The following is a 23,425-nucleotide window of genomic DNA, read 5'->3' as shown; positions in this document are numbered from 1 at the left end:
AAGGGGGTCAGTGATAGAAGCTCCCATGTATTTCTCTGCAAAGATTATCTGAAATAAATACAGATATCATATATCTGAATTTTGCTGTAACATCACTGAATTTACTGGTAGGGGCAGATCAGTTTCCTCTTTTGTCTTGTGAATAGAATTTCCACCTCCTGCTAACACATTTTTCTATTATCAAACCAAAACTCAGAGTTTGACTAAAAAGAGGAAGTTCTCACTGTTGATTATCTCAGCACAGAGATGAGATGAGAATAGGATTATGTTCGCACGGAGCGGTCACCATGTCTCGTCTGACTCCGATCATCTTCATCTGTAAGTGGACGACTTTTAGTGCATTTTCCTGGCCGTTGGATGTGATGGGGAAGATTTAGTACATTTTCACTTAACCCAGTGATGTTCTCTTTAATAATAAGACAGAATGCAGACTGGATTGAATTCTGGGGGGTTGCTTAAAGGAAATAGCAAAAGAAGGGTTATTGCTGTGTCCCACCAGGGGGGGTCACTACATCATTATAAAACTCTGGTCCGACCACATCTGGAGTATTCTGTCCAGTTCTGGTCACCAGTCCTCAGGAGGGATGTGTTGGAGCTGGAGAGAGTCCAGAGAAGGGCAACTAAACTGATTATGAAGAGCGTCTGCCATGGCTTGATTTGTTCTCCCTGGAGAAGAGACGCCTGAGAGGGGACATGATAGCAATTTATAAATATCTCAATGGTGATCTCAGCATAGAAAAACAGCTATTCAGTCGAAAGGATTTCATGAGGACTCAAGGGCATACAATGCGATTAGAGGAGAAGCTTTTTAACCTCAGGCAACGCGGGGGGTTCTTTACTGTTAGGGCTACACGATTGTGGAATTCTCTACCACAAGAGGTGGTTTCTGCGGGAAGTATGGTGGCTTTCAAAAGACTCTTAGACATACATCTCAAGGAGAAGAACATTCAGGGGTATGAGAGATGATTACGGCCACAGACACCTACACAGGTTGAACTGGATGGACTATTGTCTTTATTCAACCTCCCCTACTATGTAAAATTATAGCATCCCTGTAGAGCTCGGGACCAAGGGATGGAAGTTCTGAAATGTTAACACCGGGAGAAAACAAAATGGAACTTCTCTCTCTCGTCCTGGTTACATAGTTATATTGTTACATAGGTTGAAAAAGAACACAAGTCAAGTGTTAGTTCAACCAATAGGAAAGAAAATTAATAAATAAATAGAAGACCTCCATATACAGGACCCTAAACTCCCAGTGGATCCAGAGGAAGGCAAAAAAAAAAAAACCCTATATAAAGCATAATCCAATTTTCTCCAGTTGGGGAAAAAAATCCTTCCTGTTCCCCAAGGAAGCAATCAGATCGTCCCTGCATCAACTACTCCTTACCTATAAAATGCTCGTACCCAGTTGTACTTTGTCTGTTGAGGAAGGCAACCAGCTCATTGTTTAACCACTTAAGCCCCGGAAGATTTTACCCCCTTCATGACCAGGGCCTATTTTGCGATTCGGCACTGCGTGACTTTAACGGACAATTGCGCGGTCGTGCGATGATGTACCCAAATTAAATTGATGTCCTTTTTTTCCCCACAAACAGAGCTTTCTTTTGGTGGTATTTGATCACCTGTGCGATTTTTTGATCATGCGCTATAAACAAAAAAAGAGCGACAATTTTGCAAAAATAACAATATTTTTCACATATTTTATATATGAAATTCCCCCCCAAAAAATGTAAAAATCTAAATTTTGTAACATTTTAGGCCAATTTATTTTCTGCTACAAATGTTTGGTAAAAAAAAAAATCGCAAAAAGCGTATTTTGATTGGTTTGCGCAAAAGTTATTGCGTTTACTAACTAAGGGAAAGATTTATGTCATTTTTTTTGTTTTTTTTTTTAACTAGTAATGGTGGCGATCTGCGATTTTTTTTGCGGGACTGCGACATTGCGGCGGACAGATCGGACCCTTGACTGACATTTTTGACACTTTTGGGGGTACCAGTGACATTACTACAGTAATCAGTGCTATACATATGCACTGTTACTGTAAAAATGACACTGGCAGGGAAGGGGTTAATTTTATTTGAGAAGGAGGGGTTAAGTGTGTCCCTAGGGGCGTGCTTCTAACTGTGATTGGATGTGGCTTTTCATGTAACAGCAGAGATCTATGGTCCTACATAGCAGGACTGTATGATCTCTGCTGTTACATAAGGAAGAATGACAGGCGGCTGTGTTTACATTAGCCGCCTGCCTTTCTCCCGGTGTAACCGACGATCGCGAGTGAGCGGCGGACATCGGGTCCGCCGCTCACACGCGCGGGGGGGGGGGTCCGTGAGCGAGCGGGAGCGCGCCTCCGGCGGCACGCGCTCGCTCCCTAGAGCCTCACAGGCTAGCGACGTAGTACTACGTCGCTTTGCCTGTGAGGGGCTGACTGCCGACGTAGATAGACGTTAGGCAGTCGGCAGGTGGTTAATAAATCAACTGAGCTGGCCAGAACTAATTCCTGAGGGGCACCTATTCCACATTTTCACAGCTTTTACTGGGAAGAAGACTTTCTGTATTTAGTGGTTAAATTCCTTTTTCTTCAGATGTAAAGAATGCCCCCTAGTCCTTTGGGTTGACCCTAAAGTGAAGAACTTGACACCAGTCAAGTCTATATGGACCACCTATGTATTTATACATGCTGATAATATCCCCCCTATATATGTATACATGGTGATAATATCTCCCCCTGTACAGTATATTTATACAGTATGTGGTGATCATACCCCTATATATTTATACATGGTGATCATATCCCCCTTTATATATGGAGCACTACTCCCAAGGGAGCTGCTGAAGATGGGTTCCCCTGGGTTACCATTAGCAACAGTGGACCATTTAGACATATCTCCGAGTGTATTTACCTTAGACAAGGACCAGTCCAGTTTCTTTGGTCCATGGATTTATTAGGAACTTGGATAGGAGAATGGATGAGTGGGATACTCCAACTGAACTAAACTATGCACAATATGCAGGGACGGTCTGAGTTAATGCTGGTTAACGCTGAGTAACACTGTAGTTGAGCTAGTCACGGCTAGGCCACTTCTTTCAGTCCGTCATTAGCTGTGACGCAGAACTGAAGTAATTGAGCTGTGCTGCTGAACACTTCAGGGTCCTTCCTGGCACCCCCTTTGTTCCTAATCTTCAGGGTTCACTACACGGCACCCCCTTTACTGATACACTTCATGTGTGAGCTAGCTCCTTGATCCCCCTGACTTCTCTGGAGTGGTCCCCTGGCTTAGGCAAAACGCCTGGTACTCACGATACTGTTTTTCCCAGCAGTCTCTGCCAGCAGCTCCACTTGTCAGTACTCTGGATCCTCTGCAGCTCAGCTCCACACTTGGTTTACTAGGCCAACCGCCTGAACCACCTTCCTCACACCTGCAGGAGGAGAGACAGCCGTACACCTCCTCCTGGGACTTTGCTCCCGTCAAAAGACACCCTGTCACATGCTCCCTCCAGATTTATAACCAATCCCAGGATGCATTGCCTAAATGCCCACCCACTGGGACAGCCATAAACCCTGGTGCACTATTGGTTAGGTTTCCTCCACTGTCCAACTGGATACAGTGGGGAGACTCCCTTAGACCCAATAAATCACACCTGGAAACATGGGACAGGCTAAACTAACAGATCTGGCTCTCCCGATAAGCAGAGCAGAGCCACCGAATGTGTTTTCCTAGCACCTACCTAGGAGGGTGCTACATATATTTATACATGTTGATCATATCCCACTTAATCGCCTGTTCTCAAGAAATAATGAATTCAGTTCAGCTTATCTCTTCCCATACCCAAGCTCCTCCATGCCTCTTATCAGTTTGGTTGTCCTTCTCTGCATTCTCTCCAGTTCTCCAGTAGTGATTGATACACTAAGAGTAGAGCATGATCACTTTGTAAAGTAAACTTGCTTTACTCCCTTACTAACCACTTGCCTATCGGAAATTTTTTTTATTTTTTTGTACATGTAGCACTGTCCCCGTAGGGCTTGCTGTATAATGACTTGTTAGGCCTCCTCCGATTACCAGCGGGCAGTCACTTAGGGTACAGTTCACACATTCATCCTTACTCCCAATGGCTCGATACTCAATAAACAGTCCAGGGGTGTTGGTTTTTGATATTTATTGTGGAACTTGGATGGGAGAAGTGAATAGTGGGATACTCCAACTGGAACTATATACGGTTAATAAGGAAAACTCTCCCCTGGCCTCACCAGGTTACTTGTGGAAGCAGTCACACTGCTTGGACCATACTGCCATGTGTATGGAAAGGGTTAAGTCTCCTTGCTCTCTCTCCAGCAATAGACTTGGTAAACTAGATTATCTTCAGGATACTCTCTAGCATCCCCTATACTGACACCCGTCCACTGACTCTTTAAGCTGCAGGGGTGGCCCCCCCCTCAGGTCAGGCCCCCTGACACAGATCTGTACTCACTGTATGCACAATCAGATCCTTCCAGTGTCTCCCTTCCAGTCAGCTTTAGGCCACCTGAGGCCTCATGGCAACTTCTACAGAGGAGGAGGCAGTCACCCCCTCCCTCCGGGACTCCGCTCTCCAGCTGAAAGACCCCAAGCACATGTGCTCCTGGTATTTATACAGTATCCCAGCATGCACATAGGTACTTTCCTCTGCCAATCACTGGGGCTGTACTAAATGCCTGTGCACTCATTTGTCAGGTTTCCTCCCATATGCCTCCCTTTTGGACCAGTGTGAAACGCTTCAAACAAACTGAGCTGCACCTGAGCACAATGAGCAGACCTCACTAGCAGATCCTGCTCTCTGGTAGGCAGTGAACAATATAGATTTACCTGGCAATCCCTCTGGTAAGCAGAAAGGATCCAAAACTCTTAATCTCACTTTTAATCTCAGAATTATGACTTTTAAACTCAGAATTCTGACTTTTAATCTCAGAATTGTGTTTAATAAAATGTTAGCATGGTCCAAACTTGTAATCTCAGAATTCTGACTTTCAAATCCAGAATTCTGACTTTCAAACTCAGAATTCTGTAAAAAAAAAAAAAAAAAAATGTCAAGTTCATAAATCTTTGAAAAAAAATGTTATGATGGCCCCAGGGCTCTTCTATACTTCCATAGACCTCATATACCTGGGTGTTCAATATTATATTCTGTCACCAATCATTGCATCCGGGGACTCACCATAACCCTAGCATAAGGAACAAACTATTCAGAGAAAGGGAATACAATAAGACCCGTGGTCACTCACTAAAACTAGAGGAAAGGCGGTTTAACCTTAAAATGCGTAAGGGGTTCTTCACTGTAAGAGCGGTAAGGATGTGGAATTCTCTTCCACGAGCAGTGGTATCAGCAGGGAGCATTGATAGTTTAAAAAAACTGTTAGATGGGCACCTTAGAGACCACAACATACAGGGGTATACAATGTACAACATACAGGGGTATACAATGTACAACATACAGGGGTATACAATGTACAACATACAGGGGTATACAATGTACAACATACAGGGGTATACAATGTACAACATACAGGGGTATACAATGTACAACATACAGGGGGTATACAATGTACAACATACAGGGGTATACAATGTACAACATACAGGGGTATACAATGTACAACATACAGGGGTATACAATGTACAACATACAGGGGTATACAATGTACAACATACAGGGGTATACAATGTACAACATACAGGGGTATACAATGTACAACATACAGGGGGTATACAATGTACAACATACAGGGGTATACAATGTACAACATACAGGGGTATACAATGTACAACATACAGGGGTATACAATGTACAACATACAGGGGTATACAATGTACGGTTAACAGCAAACACACACACATCATAGGTTGAACTGGATGGACTGATGTCTTTTTTCAACCTCACCAACTATGTAACTATGTAGGTATCATTACCAGATACTTCTGGCTGTATTATAGCTTTTTTTTTTGTATTTATTTTTTGAGGTGAGGAAACTAAATTGAGGACCCCTCCCAATCAGCTAAGGTCCACAGTCACAGATCATCAACTCTTGCAAAATAAGGTCATGTTCTGTCCATTGATGCATAACAAGGTGTTTTTTCCCCAGGGTAGCAATGTTGGTGTGCTTGGGCTCAGACACAGCAGACAGTTTTATATAAATAGTTTTGTTTCTTTTTTTACTGCAGCTCGCGTATCTTAAATAGAAGTTTAATGTGGAATAGAAATGATTTCCACTGTGTAGTGTAAGAAGGGCTAGAGAGTCACTGTTGGGTTTTGTCCTTTGTGGGCCACCATTGGGAAGACTTCCTTTAACTCCCAATCTCTAGTGCAGTATCCTTAGGACCAGAAAAAGGGGGAGGGAATAACGACCAAAGGGGATATCCAGAAATATATAAGTGTATAACCACTTTAAAGTAGAATTAAAGGTTTCTTTGCACTTTAACCACTTAAGCCCCAGAGGATTTGGCTGCTAAAAAACCAGGGGGTATTTTGCGATTCGGTACTGCGTAAATTTAACGGACAATTGCGCGGTCGTGCGACGCTGTACCTAAACGAATTTGACGTCCTTTTTTTCCCACAAACAGAGCTTTCTTTTGGTGGTATTTGATCACCTGTGCGATTTTTTGATCATGCGCTATAAACAAAAAAAGAGCGTCAATTTTGCAAAAATAACAATATTTTTCACATTTTTTATATGAAATTCCCCCCCAAAAAAAAGTAAAAATCAAAATTTTTTAACATTATCGGCCAATTTGTTTTATGCTACATATGTTTGGTAAAAAAAATCGCAAAAAGCGTATTTTGATTGGTTTGCGCAAAAGTTATCGCGTTTACTAAGAAAGGGAAAGATTTTTGTCATTTTTGTTGGGTTTTTTTTAACGCGTAATGGCGGCGATCTGCGATTCTTTTTGCGGTACTGCGACATTGTGGCGGACAGATCGGACCCTTGACTGACATTTTTGACACTTTTGGGGGGACCAGTGACATTACTGCAGTAATCAGTGCTATACATATGCACTGTTACTGTAAAAATTACACTGGCAGTGAAGGGGTTAACTTTATTTGAGAGGGAGGGGCTGTGTGTGTCCCTAGGGGCGTGGGTCTAACTGTGATTGGCTGTGGCTTGAGCTGTAGGAACACTGATCAACGGTCCTACATAGTAGAACCGTATGATCAGTGTTTCTACACAGGGGAGAATGACAGGCGGCTTGTTTACACAAGCTGCCTGGCTTTCTCCCTCTCCCCCGACGATCGCTGACGATCACTTTGCTTGTGAGGGGCTGACCGCCGCAGTATATCTACTTGCGGCGGTCGGCAAGCAGTTAACCACTTCAAAACAGGGCACTTTCACCCCCTTCCTGGCCAGACCAACTTTCAGCTTTCAGCGCTGTCACTTTGAATGACAATTGCCCGGTCATGCAATGCTGTACCCAAATTAAAATGTTATCATTTTTTTACACAAAAAAAGACAGAAAATGTTGAAAAAAAAAAGTTTTTCTTAGTTTCTGTCAGTAAATTTTGTAAATAAGTAGTTTTTCTCCTTCACTGATGTGCGCTCATGGGGCGTCACTGATGGGCTCTGATAGGCTGTACTGGTGGGCACTGATTAGGTGGCACTGATGAGGTAGCACTAATATGCCGCACTGTTGGGCACTGATAGGTGGCACTGGTAGGCAGCACTGATGAGCATTGATAGGCGGCACTGATGGGCACTAATAGTTCACACTGTTTGCCACTGATAGATGGCACTGATGGGCACTGGTAGACGGCACTGATGGGCATTGATAGGCAGCACTGGTGGGCGGAACTGATAGGAACTGACTTGCGGCACTGATGGGCACTGATCGGCAGCAATGGTGGGCACTTATGGGCAGCACTGGTGGACACTGATGGGCAGCACTGATGGACAGCACTGATGGGAGCAGAGATGTATAGTAACTAAGTAGAACTACTTCACTACTGTACTTAAGTACCGAAAGGCGGTATCTGTACTTTCCTAGAGTAGAATTTTTTTCTCCTACTTCCACTTTTACTTCACTACATTTTTTCGATGATTTCAATACTTCTACTCCGATATTTTTTTTTTGTGCTGCATAGTTACTCGTTACTATTATAAAAATTACCACTGCCAGAACAGTAGATGGCAGCTTTCATGAAGCTCAAAACATGTGTATTATCAGCGCATACGAAAATAAAAGCTAGTGTATGTATAAATAAAATGGTCTACAAGGGGAAAGAGAACCTCCCCCAACCAAGGAGAGTCACAAGCGTACATAGACCTTTTTTCTGGTAAGAGGCTGATTTTGCTTTTTTCACTGGAAGTTGAGAGCACAGGTTTTGCAGTTTTGTTTCACTGGAAGAGTCTATTTGGATATTATTTTGCACTTACCTTCATCCGCCGGGTAAGGGGGAAATCCACAAGGTGGTGGGAGTCTGCACCTATTATTTGGAATAGCACCCGTTTGATTCCTGCACCTTTGAAAATATATTCATCTTGTTTTGTCACATATATATATGGTATTATGGCATTATGGCATTATATATATGGACTTTTTATTGACTTTGATTTCATACACTCTTCCTTTATTTCATTATTGGAATATATTGTTGTATATCACATTGGTTTATATATGATTTTGCGCACCAATAAGCTGTGGAGGAAAAAAACCATGCAGGGAAGAGAAGGAGGGATGCTTTAAAGGGGAAAGGGAGGGACTTTATCTGTTTTTGTTTACAAAAAGTTACAGCCAAAAGAAATTGTGATTGTCCTTTAGGTTAATCATTTGAAATAATAAAAAACAATCTGATGTTCAATTTTTTGACTTCTTTCTTTAATAACTTTAAAAACTACTGGTACTTTTACTTTCAGTACTTGAGTAGCAAAAAAAAAAAAAAACTACTTGCAATACTTAAGTACAAAAAATATTAAATACTTTAGTACTTCTACTCAAGTCACTTTTTGATACAGCACTTCCACTTCTACTTAAGTTACTTTTTGATAGAGCACTTGTACTTTTACTCAAGTATGGGTTTCGAGTACTTTATACAAGTGTGGATGGGAGGCACAGATGAGCAGGCACTGACTGGCACTTTCTGGCATCACTAATGGCCACTGATTGAGGTCACTGATGGGCATTGATTGGTGTCACTGATGAGCACTTTTTTTGCTTTACTGTAATCAGGGCATTGATTATCAGTTCCCTGATTACTTGTCCTGTACTTCCCTTCAAGGAGGAGTCACTGATTGGCTCTCCTCGCCACAGACTCTGACAATATGAGGCGAGAAGCGCTGACAAATGGCACTTCTGCATTTACATGTGACCAGCTGTGATTGGCTCTTTACCAAGATCGGGGTCGCGCCGCGTTCCTAGTAACCTGGCGAGGCCGCATTTTCCGCACAGCGAGCCCCCACAGGCACGTGAGGGCGGCCGTTCTGGGGCGCTGTCATATGACTTCCTCCAAGAACGAGAGCTGCACCACTCTGCCGTCATTTGACGGTGGGCTGGCAGCAAGTGGTTAAATTGTGTGTTCAGGCCAAGCTGGCCGAAATGAATTATTTTTGTTACTCAATGATGGGGCTCCTCTGTACGCTGCATTAGCTACATACAGTAAACTGTACTGTGGTCTGGCAGCAGTACAAACAACTTCCTGTCTGCTGCTGGAATTGAAGAGAGTCAGCCAATCATGAGAAGCCTTGTAATTTTATCAGTGGATACAAGGCTTACCCTGATTGGCCAATGTAAAAATCGCAATGTCACCCACCCACCTTTCCATCATCTCCTGCTGAAGCCTCTCACATAGTGACATGCTACAAAGCAACAATGATCCACTAGCTGGAGGTTCTTGTTAGCTTTCTGGAACAAAAAGCTAAAAACACGTCCAGTCTAACCAACAATGACCAACAATAAGAATCACTAAAAATGGGAACTCCGTGTATCTGTGTGCTTAGCTACCCAGTGACTTTTCACGAGATCTTAGGCCAACATTGAACCTCAGACTGAACCCAAAACCTGGCCTTAACCTAAACTCAACTCAAAGTAAACTTGGCCTTACAGTAGAACAATTTTCTACAAAAATGTTCATTTTTGGAATGCTAGTTTAATTTTCTAATTGTTAGTGGAGTAAAATGGAGGATTTTTATTGACCAGAGGGCCTTCAAAGGAACAGGATGGAACATTTTTAATGAAACAGCAAAATTCCTGTAGTGAATGTGGTTTTCATTTAGTAAATTCTATTCATTCCAAAATCAAAGGGTAGAGGCAAATAGAATTTTGAAGTACTTTCGAATTACATTCGTCAAGTCTCCAATGGCATTTGTGAATGCATTAATTAGATTTTTCATACAAAAAGTTACCAAGGTATAGTCAGCTTAAACCTGGACCTGCCCATGAAGGTAAAAGGAAAAAGTTTATGTTGATGCTCCTTCCCCTAGTACATACTTACCTCGATTAGGACGAGGCATTAGCTCCTAAACATTCTACTAAAGCATTTGGACTTTCAGATGGAAGAAACTTGATGCATGGATAAATAGACACGTTCAACTTTTTGCTGAAGTTAGAAAAAAAACAACTCTGGCCAGTTCTTTTTTTTTTTAGGAACAATAATTTAGTTTAGCGAATAGGAAAATTCCCCTGATTGTGGGACTTTATAGGCACTCATATAATGTAATTGTGCATAACCATATCAATTTAATGAAAAAATAACATTTTATTGAGAAAAATTATACAAAAGGCATATAAAATATGGCAAGCTAAGTATAATACATCACATCAACAGGCAGATAGTGACCACATGACCCCAGGGTGATAACCCGGCGCGTTTTGGAGTGACAGTGATTACTCCTTCTTCAGGGGTGACCTTGGATAGTGGTATATTCTGCTGTGATGATTTGAGACTCTAAGCCTGCCAGATACTATTAAAACCAAATGATCAGATTGCTCGAAACAAACACCGACATGCTGTGTGGAAATGTCAGAAGGAATACTTTTAATTGCACATAATCCCGATGGGTAAGAATTTGATGTTGAGTGCTGGCCACCCTTATGCAGGCTGAAAGGGGACAGCTGAAACCCGCAGTTGGGCGATCCTTGTGAGTACTTAGGGAATGCCAAGATCATACAAAGAAATGGCCTCCTGTGCTTGCGACAAGTGAGCAAACCTTTTGATTTGGTTTCATTGGTTTTAATAGTATCTGGCAGGCTTAGAGTCTCAAATCATCACAGCAGAATATACCACTATCCAAGGTCACCCCTGAAGAAGGAGTAATCACTGTCACTCCGAAACGTGTCGGGTTATCACCCTGGGGTCACGTGGTCACTATCTGCCTGTTGATGTGATGTATTATACTTAGCTTGCCATATTTTATATGCCTTTTGTATAATTTTTCTCAATAAAATGTTATTTTTTCATTAAATTGATATGGTTATGCACAATTACATTATATGAGTGCCTATAAAGTCCCACAATCAGGGGAATTTTCCTATTCTCTATTTATACCCGGGATGTGGCACCTTTGGTAGCACTCAACACAAGCATATTTTGTTTAATAATTTAGTTTATTGCATTCTGTTTTTCGTCTTGTGAGGTTTTTTTTGTTGTTTTTCTTTTGGGCAGGGGGGGGGGGGTTAACAGTGGGTTCCTGTTGAATATCACTTCCTTCCTGCTTTATTTCAGTAAAATTACTGCGTTATCATTTACAATATTATGATTTTTACACAGATGTGGTCAACTAGCTGTTCTCAGTGCATACCCCTGTAGAGCTTTGTGCTAGATCATGTGGCTTAGTGTATGACCAATGAGTTTTTGTTCTGAAATAAACCATAATAGTCAAACTTGAACAAAATGGTAATAGGACATGGAAAATCTTAAACTATAGACAGCCATCATCTCGTAAGTTTAAATTTCTCATCTGTGAGATAAGATTGTCATCATCTTGCTTGACCATGAGCCAAAATATTTATAAAGCAAAAATGTACAAGATGGCAGACTAGAAAAATTGGGAACTGACTTTGGGAAATTGAGAACAATATTACCAAAATTTTGCAACCAAGACCAGCCAATAGAAGAAGATTGATAGACAGGAAGGCAATTCCTACAGGAGGGAGAAGGTAGTGCTAGAAGTAATTATGTATTCCAGTCTTACAGTGCTGGACTAATATTCCTTTATAAGAAATCCCCAACACAGAGAATTTGCTTTAAGAATGGTGCAATCCATTTGTATAGGACTAATGAATAAGGATATGGTTTGGGTTCGCTACTATATGTTCACTCTGAACAAACAGAGTTTGCAAACCATAAGCTTTACAAAAAAAAACAATGAATACAAAATAAATCGTGTTGCACATATCGCCATCTTTCTGATTTGGGACAGGGACGGTTTATATATTTAGTAACCTCTCATTAATATGGATGGATGTTGTGGACTTGTCTTTTTGGCATTTTTTAAACTTCTTCCCCCTTATGTCACTGGATCGATTTGACGTCGGTCCCCCTGGCGGCGATTTCGTTCATTATTTTTGATCTGATATTTCTGGGTGATCGCCTTGCCTTGGATCAGTAAATCCTTTAGATTCCTGTGGATGTATATACATAATATATCTTTTGATACATGCGTTACCTTTTTGGGTTTCTGCTTTTGAGAATTGATACATTGTCTATACTGTTGAAAATTGGATCCTGAAGAAGAACGCATTTCAAGCGAAACACGTTGATCCATAGTTGGCGTGATCCTTACAAAATACAGTTGATTGTATCATGTGGTGATATGTACAGCATGATTTAATTTTCTATTCATTGTTTTTTGAATAATAAAACATATTAATTTTAATTCTGGTACATAGTGACTGGCACATATCCCCATTTCCCAGTGCTCTCCTCTTTCCCCCTTTTCCCCTCCCCTCGTGGGGAGACCTGGGATACACTTTGTGTCTCTTCAATTGATTAGGGGGATTGTGCCCAGTTTTGGGCATAGTTGGGCATAGTTATGGTAAAATTCCATTTTAGGGTAAAATTCCCCTAAACATTCCTTTTAATGTAAGAAGACAACAGGAAATGAGTATTCAAATATTTAAAGTTTTAAATTTGTTTATTATGTAATTATATGTTTTATATATATTTCTCTTCTTTTCTCTTCCAGTACTGGCAGTGAGGAACGCAGGTCAGTAAATTAAATTAATCTACTAACAGATTATTTATTGTATTGAAACCTAAAAGGACAATCGGTAGTTGTGTGATTAACTGCTTGCCGACCGCCTATATATACTGTGGCAGACTGGCTCGGCTGCGTGAATCACCGTACCTGTACAGGGATACGCGGAAGCGCTCCTGGGGGCGAGCGCGCGCCGGCACGCTCCTGCCCCACTAGGCAGCGGGGATGCTGATCAATGGGACCGGCTGATTTTGGTCTTGCACTCCTTTCTGTATTTCTCTGGCTGTACAGTATAACTGCACTGTAAGTCTATCATCATGAGATGCAAATATTTGAATGGGTCAACAAATGTGCAATTCTCTTGATTCAATCATCATCATGCGAGAGGTTTTTTTTACTAACCATTTGCCTTGCATTATTTTGTAGAAGCTGCAGTCACCCTTGTAGCCACCCTGAGCCCCAACTGGAACAATGTATACTCCGGAGATCAGGTGACTCTGTCATGCAATGTAGAACCAGTAGAAGGGAATACCCATATATACTCCTACACCTGGTGTAAAGATGACAAAATCTGTACAAAGAGCACAAAGAGCACAAAGAGCGCAACATTCATTGCCAAAGTAGAAGACACTGGAGTTTATAGGTGCTCAGTGGGATCTGGCATCTATAGTAACCCTGTCCAACTACATGTGATCTCTGATGGTAAGTTTCTTTACTAATATATTTAGGTATTAACTACTAACACTATTAATTGACTTATAGTTAATGATGTAACAAATCAATTTTTAACCACTTCCGGAAGGTTTTACCCCCTAAGGGCTCTTTCACACGGGCGGTCCGATCAGATCCGCCTGTCAGTTTTTTAGGCGGATCTGATCGGATTCTCCATGCAGCTCTATGGGGCAGCGGGTGTCAGCGGAGACACCTCCGCTAACACCCGCTGCCATCCGCATCCAATCCTGTGCTGAAATCTGGACGGATGGAAACCCTATTTTTCCATCCGTTCAGTAATCGGAGCGGAGCGGATCTGATGAGAGCGGACAAGCGGTCCGCTCTCCTCCGATCCCCCATAGAGGGCAGCGGGTGCTGAGACACCTCCCTCTCCGCTCTGCAAGCGGAGACGGAGCTGTCATCCGCCCGGCTCAGCGGGGATCGTGGATCGATCCCCGCTGAGCAACACGGATCCGCCTGCGGAGCCGGACCGTGTGAAAGAAGCCTTAATGACCAGGCCATTTTTTGTGATTCGCCACTGCGTTACTTTAACAGACAATTGCGCGGCCGCGCGATGCTGTACCCGAATAAAATTCATATGTCATTTTCTTCCCCACATATAGAGCTTTATTTTGGTGGTATTTGATCACCTGTGCGGTTTTTATTTTTTGCGCTATAAACAAAATTAGAGCGACAATTCCGAAAAAAAAAAAAATAATTTTCATTTTCTACTATATAACATTCCCAAACGAAAATTAAAAAATCTAAATTTTTTAACATTTTAGGCCGATTTGTTTTCTGCTACATATTTTTGGTAAAAAATAATTTTGATTGGTTTGCGCAAAAGTTATCGCGTCTACTAACTACCGGAAAGATTTATGTCAGTTTTATTGCTTTGGGTTTTTTTTTTTTGTTACTAGTAATGGCAGCGATCTGCGATTTTTAGCGGGACTGCGACATTGCAGTGGACAGATCGGAGCCCTGACTGACATTTTTGACACTTTTGGGGGTACCAGTGTCATTACTACCGTAATCAGTGCTAAAAATATGCACTGTTACTGTAATAATGCCATTGGCAGGGAAGGGGTTAACCAAGGGGCAATCAAAGGGTTAAATGTGTACCTAGGGGATTGTTTTCTAACTGTGGGGGGGGGCGTGGCTTGTGAAATGATCATAGAGACCTGTGATCCTATATAGAAGGATCACAGGCGCTCTGTGATCATTCCAGGGAGAAGAACGGTCAGCTGTGTTTACAACACCCGACCGTTCTTCTCTCTCAGCGGGGAGCGATCGCGGGTGGCCGGCGGCAATCTGAGCTGCCTGACCCGTGCATCCGAGTCCCTGCTGCCGAGTGGGGACGGGAGCGGTCCGCCGATGGTGCGCGCTCGCCCCCTAGCTGTAGGCGTGTGACCAATGTATACCTACGGCGGTTCGGGCAGGAGGGTCAGCCTGCCGCAGTATTTCTGTGGCGGGCAGGCTGAAAGCAGTTAACATATAATTGTTTTTTTTTCCAAGAAATTTGCGTTTGAAAAACTGCTGTGCAAATACCTTGTGACATCAAAGATTGCAACACATATCATTTTATTCTATAGGGTCTCTGCTAAAAATATATATATATATGTATAATGTTTGGGGGTTCTAAGTAATTTTCTAGCAAAAAAAAGTAGATTTTTACATGTAGGAGCGAAGTGACAGAAATGGCCCCCGGGATGGAAAGTGGTTAATACAAATATGTAACATCTAATCTTACATTTAGGTATCTCTGTGTACTGTATACCATTAACAATTGTACATTTGTATCATAAAATGCTACTTTGACCTTTTTATTTTTTTTTTGATCACAGGTCTTCCTGCTGCCTTTTGCAGCCACTTTCTGTCTACAGGCACTTGCTCCAGCATTGACTGCACATTATTGCTCTAGATCAGGGGATCTTCAAACTATGGCCCTCCAGTTGTTCAGGAACTACAATTCCTGTAACGCCGAGCGCTCCGGGTCCCGCAGCTTCCCCGGAGCGCTCGTGGCGTCCTGCGTGCAACAGCGCTCCGGTCATCGTCCCCGACCGTGAGCGCTGTCCCCCTGCATCCCAAGGCACTGACCTGCCGGGTCCTGTCCTCTCTTCCTCCCGGCGCACGCCGGGTCACGTCCTGTCCTCCTCCCGGCGCGCGCGGCCTCGCTCCCTAGGGCACGTGCGTGCCGCTGCACTAGGATTTAAAGGGCCAGTGCACCACTAATTGGTGCCTGGTCCAATCAGTACAAAACATATATAAACCCACTTCCCCTTCCTGTCCTTGCCGGATCTTGTTGCCTTAGTGCCCTGAGAAAGCATTTTGTGTATTGCCCTGCCTGTGTATCTGACCTTCTGCCGTTGCCCCTGACTTCGAACCATTGCCGCCTGCCCTGACCTTCTACTACGTCTGACCTTGCCTTTGCCTTGTCCTACTGTACCACGCCTGTCTCAGCTGTCAGTGAGGTTGAGCCACTACCGGAGGACACGACCTGGTTGCTACCGCCGCAGCAAGTCCATCCCGCCTTGCGGCGGGCTCTGGTGAAAACCAGTAGCAACTTAGAACCGGTCCTCTGGTAAGGTCCATGCCATTCCCTCACTGACACAGAGGATCCACCCCTAGTGTCTTCATCTGCCGCCAGTCCGGACCCTGACAATTCCCATCATGCCCAGTCATGTCTGTGAATGTCAGAGTTTTATAATGCCTCATGGGATGTGTAGTTCCGTAACCGCTTAAGGGCCGTAGTTTGGAGATCCCTGATCTAGAAAATTTTTTAACCACTTGCCAACTGCCGCACGACTATTTACGTCGGCATTCAGCCCCTCACAGGCAGAGTAACGTAGGGCCACGTCGCTTGCCTGTGAGGGTTTTGGGAGCGAGCGCGCCCCGCCGGAGGCGCGCTCTCGCTCCCGCTCGGTCACGGACCCCCCCGCGTGTGTGCCCGGCGGACCCGATGTCCGCCGGTCACTCGCGATCGTCGGTGCAGAGGGAGAAAGGCAGGCCGCTAAAGTAAACAAAGCCGCCTGTCAGTTCTCCCTGTGTAAGAATGATGATCAAATGGTTCTACTATGTAGGACTGTTGATCACTGTTCTTACACCAGTAGCCACATTCAATCACAGTTAGAATCACGCCCCTAGGGACACAATAACCCCTCACTCTCCAATACAGTTAACTCCTTCACTACCAGTGTCATTTTTACAGTAACAGTGCATATGTATAGCACTGATTACTGCAGTAATGTCACTGGTACCCCCAAAAGTGTCAAAAATGTCAGTCAAGGGTCCGATCTGTCCGCCCCAATGTCGCAGTCCCGCAAAAAAAATCGCAGATCGCCGCCATTACGCGTTAAAAAAAAAAAACAACAAAAATTACAAAAATCTTTCCCTTAGTTAGTAAACGCAATAACTTTTGCGCAAACCAATCAAAATACGCTTTTTGCGATTTTTTTTACCAAACATATGGTAAAAAAAAAAAATTGGCCTAAAATGTTAAAAAAATTTGATTTTTACATTTTTTGGGGGGAATTTCATATAAAAAAATGTGAAAAATATTGTTATTTTTGCAAAATTGACGCTCTTTTCTTGTTTATAGTGCATGATTAACTGCTTCCAGATCGCCCGCCGCACATTTACTGCAGCAGGCTGGCCCTCCTGCAGGAACCGACGTAGCCCTACGTTGGTCACATGCTTGGTGCTGGGGGGCACCAGGCAGCAGGGATGCCGCTGCACGGGATCGGCGGCCGCGATTGCCGCCAGGTAAACACAGCCGACCGCTCTTCTCTCTGAAATGATCACAGAGCTCCTGTGATCCTTCTATCCTTCTATGAAGGATCACATGTCTCTATGGTCATTTCAGAAGCCCCTCCCCCCACAGTTAGTAAACAATCTCATAGGCTCACACTTAACCCTTTGATCACCCCTGGGTTAACCCCTTCCCTGCCAGTGTCATTGTTACACTAACAGTGAATATTTTTAAGCACTGATTACTGTAGTAATGTCACTGGTCCCCCCCAAAAGTGTCAAAAATGTCAGTTAGGGGTCTGATCTGTCCGGCGCAGATCGCCGCCATTACTCGTAAAAAATAAATAAATAAATAAAAATGACATAAATCTTTCCCCTAGTTTGTAGACGTGATAACTTGCGGGGATGCTGATCCACGGGACCGTCTGATTTTGGTCTTGCGCTCCTTTCTGTATTTCTCTGGCTGTACAGTATAACTGCACATGCAAATATTTGAATGGGTCAAAAAATGTGCAATTCTCTTGATTCAATCATCATCATGCGAGAGGTTTTTTTTACTAACCATTTGCATTGTACTATTTTGTAGAAGCTGCAGTCACCCTTGTAGCCACCCTGAGCCCCAACTGGAACAATGTATACTCCGGAGATCAGATGACTCTGTCATGCAATGTAGGACCAGTAGAAGGGAATACCCATATATACTCCTACACCTGGTTTAAAGATGACAAAATCTGGAGCACAAAGAACACAACATTCAATGCCAAAGTAGAACACACTGGAGTTTATAGGTGCTCAGTGGGATCTGGCATCTATAGTAACCCTGTCCAACTACAACATACCTGCCAACTGTCCCGTTTTTCCCGGGACAATCCCGGCAAATAGGAGCCTGTCCCGGGTAATTTACATTGTCCCTGTTAATCAGGGACAATGTAAATCCACACAGTGTCGCTCTCACCCCAGCTATGTGTTGTAGTTCTGGCAGCAGGTTGTCTCTCTCTGGGTGCCCACTCACTCTTTCCGCCTGTCGCAAATTTAACGTGTCACTGGAGGCAGGGTGTCAGCATGGTGCACTTTCCGAAATCCGCCAGCAGGGGGAGGCAGAGCACCTTCCGAAAAGCTGACACTTTAGAATTGCAGGGAATTGTGATGAGAATTTTAAACTTTAGGCAGAAGTAGTGCAGCTGAATGGGAGAATATTTCCAACTCTGCTACTTTGGCCTCAAGTTTTCAATTCCCTTTTCAAATTCCTGTAATTCTCTCTTTATGAAGTAGACCCTATAATCTGATAAGTAGGTGTAGATTAATTATGCAGAGTGGGCGGAGCTTCGGGGAAGTGGGTGTGGTAAGTAATTAATAGCTGCGCTGCAAAGTGTCCCTGGAAATCTTTTTCAAATGTTGGCAACTATGCTACAAGTGATATCTGGTGGTAAGTTTCTTTACTAATTTATTTAGGTATTAACTACTAAGAGGTCAATGCAGGAATATGAATTTTGACGCAGAGAGAAAAATGTATAATTCTGTTCTTCTACCTGCTGACACCTCCAGGCATCATATAGCTGAAAAGTCGGTAGGAGAGGGCCCATGGATGGTTCTCATCTGTTGGAGGTAAATGAGGAGTCCAGGAGAAGGTCAGGAGTGATGTTGAAATCTCCAGATCGTATTATTGCTCCTTGTATGGCACTGCCGTTTTTACAAGAGTTTGCACAGGAAGTGCAACTGGAGGGTGTTTGGAGCTTACACCAGTTTATGGTATAAAAAAACATCATTGAAAGAGCACAGGAGGATAAGATAATAAACCCTTGGGATCTGAGACACCGGTCTGAAGTTGGAAGATAAGTGAGTTGCCAATGGCTGCGAGGATACCTTCCTTTTGGCTGGAGCATTGGCAGTGAAAATCGTGGTAAAATTTTAGTATGTACACAATGGCCGGTTGGATGCGTGGAAGCGGGTCTCCTGCATGCTGAGAATGTCACATTTTGATTGCTCAGCCATTTTCCAAAGTGAAGATCTTTTTACAGGATGATTGAGACCTTTAACGTTAATGGAGAGGATTTTGATGGTCATGGTAGCATGTGCCTTGGCAGGGGATGACACAAAAGTAGCTGCAGTAAGGGTAAGAAAAGTTCAGCTAGTAGAGCATACAGTGGGAGCTGGTATAATTAAAGTTAAATCGATATTACAAAGCAACCAAATAGTATAGACAGTTTACAAGAACCGGTGTAACAATGTAGAACAGAAAAAAAAAAAGATACCAGGGCGAATGCCAAGGAATCGTACCAAGGAAGAGAGCAGGACAACAACTGGGTAAAGAGTTTAGAATAGCCGAGTACGGCACTCACTGGCAAGGGTAGTAGGACAGAATGTGGTTCCACAGCACTACATTATCGTGGCCAGAATCTGTTATTGCATTTCGCTAGTGGGTGATCATGACACTCCGCACCGTTGCTTTGATCCATTGGCATGGAGGTAGTGGAGACGTTGATGATTCCCCAACTTTGCCGTAGATGAAGACCTTCCTGCATTATTGTCACCATGTGCTTGGATCCATTATATCTGATTGTCAATTTAGCGGGGGCTGTCCACTGATATTGGATGCAATGATTTCGTAGAGCCTTCGCAATTGTGTTAGGTAGTCTGTGGTGTTGCAAAGTGTGCTGGGACAGATCTGCATATATATGAAGTTGTGTATATGGTTTGGGCAGGGTCCCTAGAGATCTCGCCTTTTGCATAAGCTGGTCCTTTACGTGATAAAAAGTGGATGAGTAGAGTAACATCCCGAGAGGCTGAGTCAGATAGAAATGGAGGTTTAGGAACTTGGTTGAGTTGTTAACTTTAAAGTCAACACAGATGACAAGGAGGCGCTCTTTACATCTACAGGAAAACAGATTTCGTCTCCAAACACGGAAAGGTTTCTTCACATTAAGAGCTGTGAAAATGTGGAATAGACTCCCTCCAGATGTGGTTCTGGCCAGCTCAGTAGATTGCTTTAAAAAAGGTCCTGGATTCTTTCCTAGGTGTACATAATATAAATGGGTACTAATATTTATAGGTAAAGTTGATCCAGGAAATATCTGATTGCTTCTCAGGGGATCAGGAAGGAATTTTTTCCCTGCTGTAGCAGATTGGATCATACTTTGCTGGGGTTTTTTCACCTTCCTCTGGATCAACTGTGGGTATAGGATGGTGTATATGGGATTGTATGGTTGGGTTTTCAATACTGTTTTTTTTTTTTTTTATTGGTTGAGCCGGAGGGACTTGTGTCTTTTTTCAACCTGACTAACTGTAACAATGTAACTATGAACCCTATGAATACGATCAATGACCAGTTCAACGTTTTTCAGATCAGGCAGCAAAGCTTTAATTAGGCCTCAAACATAGCGGAGTAATTCAGACGTTTGCACTGTATGTTGTGTATTTTAACATTGTTACGACGAGATCTGTCTTTTATGTCCACCAGGTTATCTATGATCCATTTATGTTCCTCTTTGTAGTCATGCGCATCAGCTAGTTCGTTAACAGTGGTAGCCATGTCTTCAATATTAGCTTCTATGCGGGATACTGTATTATCCAAAGCAGATAGCTGCCATAACCTCGGTATTTTTTTAAACGTCAAGCGGTCGGCTTTCAGATAAGGGTGGTCCCAGTGGCAGATTTGCTGCAGGAGCACCCTTACGGTGCAGCGGAAGAGGTGCCCCCCTCCCGCCGCGTCCCGGCTGTTTTCCCCGCTTACCGGACCCGCCAGCAGCGGGGAAAACGATCCGGTCCCGGATCCTCAGAGACAGGAAGTCGAGTGAGGGCAAGATGGCCCTCACTCAACTCTATGGTCTTGGAGGACCGGAGCGACGTCAAACGTCGTTGCCTAGCAACCGGTTTAAAGGTCCCTTCTTTTTTTTTTTTTCATTTTTTTGTGTATTTGTGAGGTGTGAGGTCTTTTTGACCCCAAATCTCACAATAAAGAGGACCTGTCATGCCTATTTCTATTACAAGGGATGTTTACATTCCTTGTAATAGGAATAAAAATGATCAAATTATAATTTTTTTTGAAAAAACTGTATAAAAAATAATAAATAAAATAAATAGGAAAAAAAAAAAAATTAAAACGCCCTGTCCCGTTAGCTTGCGTGCAGAAGTGAACGCCCACCATGTAAACAGTATTCAAACCACACATGTGAGGTATTGTCGCGATCGTTAGAGTGAGAGCAATAATTTGAGCCCTAGACCTCCTCTGTAACTCTAAGCTTGTAACCTGTAGAAATTTTTAAAGTGTCACCTATGGCGATTTTTAAGTACCAAAGTTTGTCGCCATTCCGCGAGCGTGCGCAATTTTGAAGCAAGACATGTTGGGTATCTATTTACTCAGCGTAACGTTGTCTTTTACACTATGGAAAATAAATTGGGCTAACTTTTACTGTTTTCTTATTTTTTAATTCAAAATAAGTGAATTTTTTTCCAAAGCAATTGCATTTGGAAGACCGCTTCACGGTGTGATAAAAAATATTGCAACGTCTTTTAATTAATGAGTTTATTCTACTTACTAATGTTGTACCTTGTTAATGCGATTTCAATAAAAATTTTGGAACACAAAAATATTTCAACGATCTCCATTTTATTCTCTAGGGTCTCTGCTAAAAAATATATATATATATAATGTTTGGGGGGTTCTAAGTATTTTTTTAGCAAAAAAAAAAATGATTTTAGCTTGAAAACACCAAGTGTCAAAAATAGGCCCGCTCTTAAAGTGGTTAACTAGTAATTTGCTCCCATCTGCAGCCGATGTTAATAAAGCCTTTTGCTCTTTGGAAATGTATTGCCTGGTTGTTTTGTGACTTTCCACATGACTTTCCTATAGATATAGACTGAGTAGGACGTCCCTGTGCTGGGATATTCCCCGCTGCATTATTTGATGGGGAGTGTCTCTATAAAACCTCTTCTACATTTTACTGTATGACATCATCTTTCTATTCTTTCATTTTCAGATGTCCCCCTCATCCTGCAGACTCCCCCTGACATAGTGGAAGGAGATTCCCCGAGTCTGAGATGTCACAGTAAGAATAAAGATAATAATATAATATACTATCAAATTAATAACGAATGGATACAAATCGGTGACCTTCTACAAATCGCCAACATAACCACAGCAGAGGCCGGCATGTACCAATGTGGGAAACATATACCCAACAATGTACCACAGTGGACAACTGCTGAAACATTTATTACTGTACAAGGTGAGTTTTGCTTTTATATATTATTTTATTTATTATTATTACTGAATTATTTGTTATATCATTATTTATTGATTTATTTTTATTTTTAAGCTTATTAACCTCCCTAGCTGTCTTCCAGAGTGTGGCTCGGCGTTAATTTTATGCACCAAACGTGGTAACCCCGAGCCACACTCGGGATTACCCCAGAATGTTATTCACCTTCCCTGCAATCCCCCCGCCGTCCTCCCTGGCATCCTCACACTCTCTCCCCGCTGTGTGCTCGGCCGATGCCGGCACTTGCCTTCCGGTTCCCTTCCCTGCGAGCGTTGCGACGCAGGGTGGTGGAACCAGCGGTAAATTCAAAAATATAAATACACCCAATGAGAGGATAGAAAGCTGTGATCCTAACGGATTACACTGTATCATCCCATTTCACCACAGGATTTCACCTGGTGACTTTTCCAGTGCCCTGCCTGTGCTTTTCCAGTGCTTTGTGCCTGGAAAATAGAGAACGACCATGGCGTCCAAAAAGCGTTCTTTTTGCGCAAAAGCGCTTTTAGACGAACTGGAAAACAGCGACAGCGAAAAGCCTAGGTATCTCCG

General features: G+C 42.8%; 1 protein-coding gene and 1 long non-coding RNA gene across 2 annotated transcripts in view; both read left to right on the top strand.

Annotated features, from left to right (window-relative positions):
- The first annotated feature begins 253 nt into the window (after positions 1 to 253).
- Positions 254 to 13,691, top strand: LOC309543169. Its single transcript, XR_014224765.1, has 3 exons — positions 254 to 318; positions 13,149 to 13,169; positions 13,587 to 13,691. It is a non-coding gene; the product is annotated as an uncharacterized lncRNA (long non-coding RNA).
- A 5,331-nt stretch (positions 13,692 to 19,022) lies between these two features.
- Positions 19,023 to 23,425, top strand: part of LOC309569790 (Fc receptor-like protein 3) — a gene marked incomplete at both ends in the record, with an annotated part of 63,417 nt that continues 59,014 nt past the window's right edge. The window contains 2 exons of the mRNA XM_082275794.1: positions 19,023 to 19,044; positions 22,595 to 22,843. Of these exons, the coding sequence (XP_082131920.1) occupies positions 19,023 to 19,044; positions 22,595 to 22,843 (271 nt within the window). The remainder of the gene's footprint in view (positions 19,045 to 22,594; positions 22,844 to 23,425) is intronic.

This window comes from Pelophylax lessonae (genome assembly GCF_965119305.1).
Source record: "Pelophylax lessonae genome assembly, chromosome: 13".
Lineage (NCBI taxonomy): Eukaryota > Metazoa > Chordata > Amphibia > Anura > Ranidae > Pelophylax > Pelophylax lessonae.
This window is presented reverse-complemented; position numbering and strand designations above follow the sequence as displayed.